The following is a 9,390-nucleotide window of genomic DNA, read 5'->3' as shown; positions in this document are numbered from 1 at the left end:
TGTTACCAACCAGTTTAGCGTTATTTAATGTTGCAAATGTGGTTTTATTTATTGAGTACTTTATAAGTGTATTGTGGTAAGTTGGATGAGTGTGAATGTTGACGCTCAGAGCCTTTGTTTATCTTTCAGTATGGGGCCAGGGTCTGCCCGCTTCTGAGTGAGAGACCCCTCGTAAGTAACAAATTCAGCATCGCAGCAGTGTTTTGCATGTTAAAGGTGCAGTAAACAGTTGACTCAGAAGCACTTTTTCTTATACTACGTTATATTTTCATTATATTCCGACAGCAATCAATAAATAAAGTGCTCTGACACTAAAACCAAGTCACATGACTGTAATAAGTTCATCCAATCATTTTGAGTTGCCAACTTGAAATGATTGGATGGCTTAACTGCCTGTCAACCTACCTACCTGCCTAGTGAGTGTCATTTGTTTTCTCCCAGTTTGAAGGAGTGGCTTTGGAGGGAGGCCTGAAGGGAGGGGTTTTGTCGGTTGCATCTTTCAAAATCTTTTACAAATTGAGTCTAACAGGAAATCACAAACCGCATACTGCACCTTTAAACCATTAACACCATATCAAGACCATATCAACATACAGTAATAGCACTGCATTACTGTGCATGGATTATCTCTGAACGACTCTCTCTACCTACTCAGCTGCTGTAAGCACGTCATCACACCGAGCTCCAGAACACGCTTTCTCTGTTCTGAGCACTCTCCTGGTGTGTTCTCATGGATGATGTCTCCTGTATGCCCGCCCCCCCCCCCTCCCTCTCCAGGGACCCCATTGGGAGAGGCCCAGCCCGAGCCCTCATCCCTGATGACCAGTCTCATCCCAGCTGTGACTAGTCCTCATCCATCCCCCATGCAGCTGTGTGCAGCCCCCCTTCGTTAGCTGGCACTTCTGGCCACGCCTCCAGCACCATGGCTCTTCAACCATCAGGAACTGTCGGCCCGCCGCGATGGACCCAACCCGACCAGCCCATAATACTCCACTATCACCTGTACTTGGACCAGCTACATCAGGCTCTTCTATGTTCTATGAGATGTAAAACAAAACAACTTAGAGGAGCATCACATTGTTGCTAACATCATATTTAGCTCTTGGACTTTCCAGACAGGAAACAAACACAGTGTGTTTGTGTGCTTTAGAAAGCCCGGCCTCTGCCCCTAAATTGTCTGTCAGTAAAGTGCTTCACTGTGGGTTAAGTTACTGTATGAGATGCTCAGCACATCACTAAAGTTCTGTGTTCTTTATCATGTCATTAGCTGCTGGGTTAGTGAGACCCTGTGCTGGTGGTCAGGGAGATGAGCCCTGTGCTAAATAGGTATAGGTACAGTATAGGTACTGCATTTCCAGTTGTTACACTGGCCCGGAGCGCAGCCCAAGTGCAGAAAGAAAGGGAGAGGAAAGATTGCACAAAAAGGGAGGACAGTACACAAGGACAGTCTAGCACTCAAGCACACAGTGTCTACACAAAGCCTGGTCATATGGTGTACAGTACAGTATAGCTGTTTACGCAAAGCCTGGTCAAATGGTGTACAGTATAGCTGTCTACACAAAGCCTGGTCAAACTGTGTACAGTATATGTCTGAGAGACTGAAGAGGAAAAGGTTTATATACTATGCTGTAATGTTTAATTTATGATAAAATGTTTTGCAGTGCTATTTTGATAGTTTATGCACTGTAAATATTATACTGTACCTACATTACAAAACTGTAAATATCATAGCTACATTGCAAAACTGTAATTATATCATACCTACATTACAAAACTGTAAATATACCATACTTGCATTACAAAACTAAGTATTATACCATACCCACATTACAATGTAGTACACATTACAATATATTTTCACCAACAGATGTATTTTCTACCATTTTATATGTATTTGCGTCCCATCAAGAATTTGTATGTACTGTATGCAAATCAAATTACAATGTACTGTAGAGACAAATTTCACAAAATGGCTGAAATAAAGCAGTAATGTTAGAACCTGCCAGTGTTTGCCGATTCTGAATCCTGAATGAAATGATTGTTGAGCCATCGTTAAATGTTCTTCTCTGTCATTCAATTTAAGGGAAACACATCTTTCAGTAAAACATACGAATAAGGAGTCTACCAGAGCCAGTTGGATGTGTAAAACAGACTTTATTTATATTTCATAGAAGGTACAGATACAGTAGTAATGATGTGGCCTAGACAGTGTGGGGGCTTTAACATTATGAACAGCATCTTAACTACAGTACTGCTCGCTCTCACGACCAGCACAAGGCCACAACTGCTCAGCGTCCTCCTCTCCCCTCCGTGCCAAGGGTCAAGGGTCAAAACTGCCAACGTGTCAGCGCCCTAAAGGTCAACACTGCAAACGCATTAGCGCCGTAGAAACACTTCATGTTCCTGTTTAACCCACAATGTCGTCCGTACATCTCTTTGGCAACAACACAAATACTGTAGGCATAGCCATGTCTGCTTTCAACGCACTCTTCCCCAGGTAAGCTGATTATTCTGAAAAGACTTTTTTTCGGAGATAGAAAAATAGGACAGACAACAGATGTATCTAAGATCAGAGCCTCTGAAGAGAAGCAGACACAACTCTCTGATTGGCTCCCTGGGTGAGGAACGCCAGGAAGTCTGGAGGCCCGCTGCAACACTGGCCAATCAGCTGGCCCGCAGAGCAGCCCTACAGGCCACACCCTCCTCTTACAGTCTACAAACAGTACATACAGTAGCAAAAGCAGGTCCATACGATGTAGAAACCATGAAATCAACAGACCGTCAGATGTATGTATCTATACAGTATATCCATAGAAGAGCCCTCCTCCTCCCATGACCATCATGGCACAGCTAGATGAACACAGAAACATAATATGTCGACACTTAACAAATAGCTCTGCTGCGAAAGTTGGATAAACTTTGCAAGTCATAAACTGACTCTTTTTACAAGTGAACGTGAGCCACGTAAAAATCATACATTTATTCCTGCCTCCGTCCATGTGTATGTTGATGTCCCTTCAACATGCGCTATAAAATGGAATGCTACTGTATCAGTGTGTATTATTAAGCTTGCTGATCTCGTAATGCTGCTAAAAACAGACTGGCCCATCTGAGACAGAAAACACCACTTCCAACATGACCTGGCTGCACAATAATCACGTTTCTAAAACTTTGATCCGAGTAGAAAAATGCCCTGCCCTGTGTAGTCAATATACAGCATGTGAAATGTGTTAAGTGTGTTTGACACGGAGAGGTTAAGGGCTAGGCGGCGAACGCCATCCCTGCTACAGAGAGGCGGAGAAGAGGGAAGAGCAGAGCGATATGTGGTATTATATGATGACATCCATACTGGAGTATACTGTATCCATACTACCTGCTTCTAGAGCCCACAGTAAAACACATGAAGCCATGGCCCCAAAACACAAGTCTTTTGTTCATCGTGATGCCCATACATAGCCTCAACATCAGATGGGGCAGCTATGTACACAAGGCCAGGATGAGTAGGTGATTCTGGTGAAAATCATTGCGGCCCAAATATATCATACAGTAGCGGTCCTCGTACAAAAACAGTCGTGGAATCACAAAACGCCGCTGTCCACGCTGCTGTTCCTCAGTCACCGTGGACTGCATGGGTTCTGAAAGGCGGGAACTGTTCCTTTGCATCGTCCGTTCATTCACCTGCGTGTTCCCGTTCCACTCAACTGACCTGAACTGTTCAGATGTTTAACATTATATTACTTGTGATACTGTGATATCTGAAGATGCAAAAAAGGTAAATAGATGATGTCCTCCTCGGTGCAGTCCTGTTCTAGGGTCGGTCCTTTGGTGAGGGACTTGGAGAGGGTTCCCCCTTTCTCTCCTGTCTGGTGGGGTAGGCCTAAAGGCATGGTGTGTCATCTGATCAGCTCTATTACTGTTGCCCTCCATGTTTTAAGTCATGCTGGTTCTGTATTCCCTATATAAATTATAATTGAATCTTGGTGGCAAACTAGTGATGTTTCCATAGTTTTTTTTTTTTTAATGCAATGCAATGTAATGCAATGCAATGATAAACATGTCCCTCCTGTATACAAGATCTTTGCAACATATATATTATTCTTTATATATTATACTATTTAAATATATTCTCTGAGGACGTCTCTAGTGGTGTCGGGAGGAAGTTCTCAAAGTGTCCCCAGAGACATTACAGTATAAGAGGCACTGTCTTGTTCAGAAAACCTGACATCCCAAAAGCACTACAACTACGGGTCTTGTCTGAAGACCAGGTCCAGTGTGTGTGGTGTGGTACTGGTCTTGTTGGGAGACCAGGTCCAGTGTGTGTGTGTGTGTGTGTGTGTGTGTGGTTCGGTTTTCTCCTGGGGGGTGTGGCTCCACCCGGCTACTCCCTCTCTCCATCTTCACTGCTCCCTGCAGAGATGTGTGTGTGGGTATGGGGGGGGGGCAATACAGTATTAAAACAAGATAGTGATAATATGGCATCTTACAGTAGTTGTGGAGTGATAATCTCAAGGATTTTCATATAAATAAATGTCTGTTTGGCCGCCATCTATCGCCGACTGAGGTAACACAGTAATGATTCAGCCTATTCCATTTGCAGCATTGCCAAGTTTTGTGAATGGGTTGTCTGTGGCGACATCATGTTTTTGTTTGTTTTGAAATTAACTCTGAAAAAAACTCCCGTGAAGCTGTTTGGAACATATAAAAAATAACTCCTTCAATTACTGCTTATTGCCAAAGACAATGAAACTGAAATCCTTGAGATTGCCACTTTAAATCAAGATAGGATCTTCTTAAACTTGGAGAACTCCAACAGTGTTGATCACTTCCTAAGAGAGTTGTCATCAGAGAGAAGTGGCGTGCGAGCAGACAGACCCACCTCCGGCTGAGTCCATGTCCGAGTCTGTGACGTGAGTGATAGAGAAGCGGGAGACGGAGGGGGACACAGTGAAGCGGGAGAACTGCACCGCTGGCTCGGGCCCCAGGGCCCTGCTGCCCTTGGGGGGCGGGCTGGGGCAGGACGGAGGGGAGTCGGGGTCGGCCATTTTGGACGTGGGCAGAGGCAGCAAGGGGAAGTCGTCCTCCCATTCATACCCTGCACCTGAGAGGACAGGAGACAGAGACAGCGGGGCGGAAACGACGACTAGAGTGGTCACTTGTGGTATGACACATCTCTTCACAATCTAATTCTTTTATAACACCATTTCACAAGGGTATACTTTATTGAGGTGAATTAAGGAGGAGAAAACAAACCAGAGGTGCGTTCAATTTCAGCTAACAGAGGCGAACGTTCTTTGAACGTTTACATTTGAACAGCTTTTTAAGAATGTTGCAATGTTTGCATTAAACATAAACAAACATGGCGACGAGAGCGCTTTTCTGATCAACAATTATTTTCTGGATATGTTTTGGATGTAGTCCCACTAGTTTAATTTAACGTTAGTGAGGTAAAAGGGCCTCTCAGACCATTCGCTTATGTTTGCGGCGAACACAAAGCTAAATGAAAAAAAGTTTTAAATAGTTTGCAAACAGATTTGAAGGCACGGAAGTGAAAAAGAAGACATGAAGTGTACATACTTTCCTCAGAGACGTTGCCATCTGATGAGTCATCGGAGGCGTGGCTGGGCCTCTCCTGGGGGGCGGAGCTGCTCTGCAAGGTCCGCCCACCAACCCCACCCCCTGGGGTGAAGCCATGTTCCACCAGCTCCTTAGTAGGGCTCTCCTGGGGCACAGAAACATCCAGAAACATTACAGTACATCTGACGCACCAGCATAACCATCTGGGAACTCCATTGGAAACTGTTTGGAAAAGGGCAGGCACTGCAAAAATACTTGGCAGGTGATTGGATGAACCATCTGTCTATCACCGTCTATCACATGCTAACTTGAACCGCTCCTTGCTGTCATCACACCTAAACCCGCCCAGCGTAGCTGTTTGTATGTCAAATTCCTGTGAACCAACACTGATTGGCGAGATCATTTTCTGATCTGGCACAAGCAGATCTCTACGGAGAGTATCCAGACTGATTTGCGAGAGAAACAGAATGTGAAATTTGCGATGGTCTCACGGATGGGCTAACATCTTACAGTCTCACAAAAAACATAAAGATGAACCGCAAGGATCACATGTCTGATATGACGGAACTGCCACAGAACTTTCTCAACCCACCTGGTCGAACAGGTAGACAGTGACGTCGTCAAAAAAGGACACCACCTTCTTCCTGCGCTCCGGTCGTTCGTCGACACCGTCGGTCGGCAGGCCAGGCAGCCTGAGGAGGCTGCGCAGGTTGTGGGCGTCGCTGCAGTCGCTCACCACCATGGGCACGACGTAGCACTCCTCCTCCTCCTCCTCCTCCTCGCTCCCCTCGCCGCCGCCATCCGACTCCTCGCTGTCATCGGTGTCCGCGTCCTCCTCGTCTGCTTCCTCCCCCCTGCTGTCCCCCGCCGGCCGCGGGAGTGGGGGAGGAGGAGAGGAGGAGGAGGGGGGCGGAGGGGAGGTGCGTCTGGCCGGTTTGCAATTCTTCTCCTCCCTCTGCGAGGTCTCCGAATCGTCACCGGGTGTCTCCGAGGAGCTGACTACGTGTTCGTCTTCAGTGTTCTCCAGGACTTGCGTTGATTCTAAACCTTCGTTGGAGTCCTCTGCTCCCCCTCTTTCTCCCTCCTCCTCCTCCTCCTCTTCCTCCTCCTCCTCCCAACCCTGAGAGCCGGTCCCGACCGTGCGTTCTCCGCTGAGGGCTCCCAGCGCTTCCTCCATGGCCCCCACCACCTCGGCCGCCCAGTCCCCCAGAGACGAGCTCTCCTCCCGGCTCGGCCACTCCTCCTCTTCCACGGAGACGGAGCCCTCAGACCGACCCTCCCATAGCGGCGGCCCCGGCAGCCCATCGTCCTGGAGATGCTCTCCCGCCGGGCGCCCCGCCGTCTCCGGGGGGGAGGAGGAGAGCGGAGGGGCGGAGAGGGGCGGAGCCAGGGAAGGCCATGCGCGGTCGACGTCAAAGATTTCTGCTTTCATCTCAGGAGGCCCGTTTTTCTCCTGAAGGTCGACGCCTTCGCTCTCCTCAAGAAGCGCTGTGGTGTCGTCTCCCTCCTCCTCCGTCAGCCTCTCCTTTTCCTCCTCCTCCTCCTCCTCCTCCTCCTCCTCCTCCTCCTCTCCTCCATGTTCCCCATCCCCCACTTCCTCCAGAGCCTTGTCCCCTCCAGCTCTGGACGGCCTCTCGTTCTCGTAGTCGGAGAAGTAGGCCGAGTCCCGGTACGGGTCGTCGGCGCTGAGCGGAGCGAGCGCCTGGTCGCTGGTCTGAGAGGCAATCGAGTCTTCTCCCAGGATGGGTTCCCCCTCTGGGGGGAGCGCCTCAGCCTCCTCTCCTCCCTCCTCCTCCTCCTCCTCCTCCTCCTCCTCCTCCTCCTCCTCCTCCTCCTCCTCCAGGCTGGTGTCGAGGGCAGGCTTCCCCGGGGGCTCGCGGGACCCCTCCTTGGGGACGAACTCTGGGCTCTCGTTGTTCTCCGTGTCATAGCCGCTGTCCGCCGCGCCCTTGGGCGAGCCAGAGGGGCGCGAGGAGGTGGGGCTAAGGCCCGCAGCCCCGCCCCCGCCACAGGAACCTGCCCCTGACGGCAGGTCGATGGAGTCCACAGAGTCGGGCGTGTCCAGCTGCTGCTGCTGCTGCAGCGGGGGTCTGAACGCGGGCGACAAGGCGCCGCGGTCGTCGCTGGGGTCGCCGCTGCCGATGTCGTCTGCGAAGATCCCAGAGGTCACGTCCTCCGTGATGTCCTCGTCCTCGTCCTCGCCGTCGCTGCAGTCGAGGATGTCCACCAGGCTGACGCTGGAGCTGCCGCGCTCCACGCCGCTGTCCACCGTCTGGCTCAGCTCCGAGTCGGGCTCCGCCGTGACCAGCGGGACGGGTGTGTGGACCCGAGGAGGCGGGGCCACGTTAGTAATCGCCTCCTCTTCAAATCTGAGGTCTTTAGCGACCAGCTCTTCTTTCAGAACCTCTTCTGTCGGCTGTGCCGTGGCAGAGGCATCACTGATGGTAGTGTTTACGTATTGCTCTGTGTAGTTTATTAAGGGGGGCGTGGTTGTGGTGGCGGCGGTCTCGGTCGGGGGAGGTTTGGACACGGTCGGCCCCCCGGGGGCAGCGGGCGATTGGTTCAAGTCGTCATCGACGCCGGCTATCTCCGCAATCTTATCCGCGACATAGTTGTCGTCGTGGCGGCTGTAGTTCCTCACCACCAAGCCCGTGAGAGGGTCCAGGAAGTGGGAGTGGCAGGACTCCCCCGGCGGCGGCGCCGCCACCTCCCTCTCGTGGCACAGGTAGACGTAGGCGGGCGCCAGAGCCGGGCGTTTGCCGGGGAAATCTTCGCCCGAGGCGTCCAGGTAGCCGAGGGGCGGTTTGGGGTCATGGCGGAGGAAGGCCAGGCGGCGGCGGTCGTCGGGCCAGGCGTCCTCGATGTCGGTGGACGGCACGGTGTAGTGGAAGTCCGCGTAGCTGTCATGCCTGCAGCTGGAGCGCCGCCGGCCGCCGGCGTACTGGTGGCGGTGCGCGGACGAGCGCTTGGCGGGCCAGGTGCCGCAGCTCTGCCTCTCCGCAAAGATGTCCTCGTCCTCCTCCGAGTCCTCCGAGTCGCTGTGGCCGAGGAAGACGGCTCCCTCGCCCTCCACGTGGACGCTGACGGAGCGGCCGTGCCCGGGCATGGTCTCCCTCAGGGAGCCCATCATGTCGTAGTAGCCCCCCGTCACGCTCTTCCCGATGACGCGCCCGCCGCTCTCCAGGTAGGCGTCGCTGTAGCCCGGCGGCGGCGGCGGGGGCGAGGGGAGGAGGGCGGCGATCGAGGACGATATCCCCAGGGGGTCCTCCAGCTCACCCAGGGCGGCGCGCAGGCTCCGGGACCCCCAGCTCTCCTGCTGGACCTCGGGCGGGGGCCCCGGGTAGCGGCGGCGGTAGCCCGGCCCCACGGAGGACGACGAGGGGGAGGGCGGCGGCGAGTGGCGGTAGTAGTAACCGCCGTCGCGGTCCTTGTAGGAGACGTAGCGGCCGGACTCCCAGGCCCTCAGCGGGCTGCCGGTGTCCGACCCCTGCCCCAGCAGGAGGGGCTCCATGGTCAGGGAGACGGCGGGGCTGGCATCCGAGTCGTTGTCGTCGTCGTCGTCGTAGGCCCCCGCCGCCGCCAGCCAATAGGAGTCGGCGCCCTCGGCCTGGTGGTCGTGGGGTGGCAGTGGGCAGACCAGGCAGTCGCCCGAGTCGGCGCTGCCTGTCAGGAAGCTCCCGTTGCCGCTGCTGCCCGGGTAGTCGGGGCTGTAGGAGCACATGGCGTAGTCCAGGTCCAGGCCGCCGCAGTCCGCCGGCTCCTCGATGCGGATGTAGTACTCGCTGCCCACCGACGGGCTGCGGGCGCCCAGGACGG

General features: G+C 52.7%; 1 protein-coding gene across 1 annotated transcript in view; it reads right to left on the bottom strand.

The window, feature by feature from the left end:
- Nucleotides 1–4,378: 4,378 nt before the first annotated feature.
- The window catches only part of aatkb (apoptosis-associated tyrosine kinase b), a gene marked incomplete at both ends in the record, with an annotated part of 47,233 nt that continues 42,221 nt past the window's right edge, over nt 4,379–9,390 (bottom strand). Inside the window, 6 exons of the mRNA XM_084456127.1 lie at nt 4,379–4,407; nt 4,877–5,098; nt 5,575–5,719; nt 6,167–6,529; nt 6,713–6,916; nt 7,169–9,390. The exon at nt 7,169–9,390 is cut by the window's right edge and continues 6 nt beyond it. Of these exons, the coding sequence (XP_084312253.1) occupies nt 4,379–4,407; nt 4,877–5,098; nt 5,575–5,719; nt 6,167–6,529; nt 6,713–6,916; nt 7,169–9,390 (3,185 nt within the window). The remainder of the gene's footprint in view (nt 4,408–4,876; nt 5,099–5,574; nt 5,720–6,166; nt 6,530–6,712; nt 6,917–7,168) is intronic.

This window comes from Borostomias antarcticus, assembly GCF_949987555.1.
Source record: "Borostomias antarcticus genome assembly, chromosome: 22".
In the NCBI taxonomy this organism is placed as follows: Eukaryota; Metazoa; Chordata; class Actinopteri; order Stomiiformes; family Stomiidae; genus Borostomias; species Borostomias antarcticus.
Note: the sequence above shows the minus strand (reverse complement) of the source record. Positions and strands in the feature narration are given on the sequence as shown.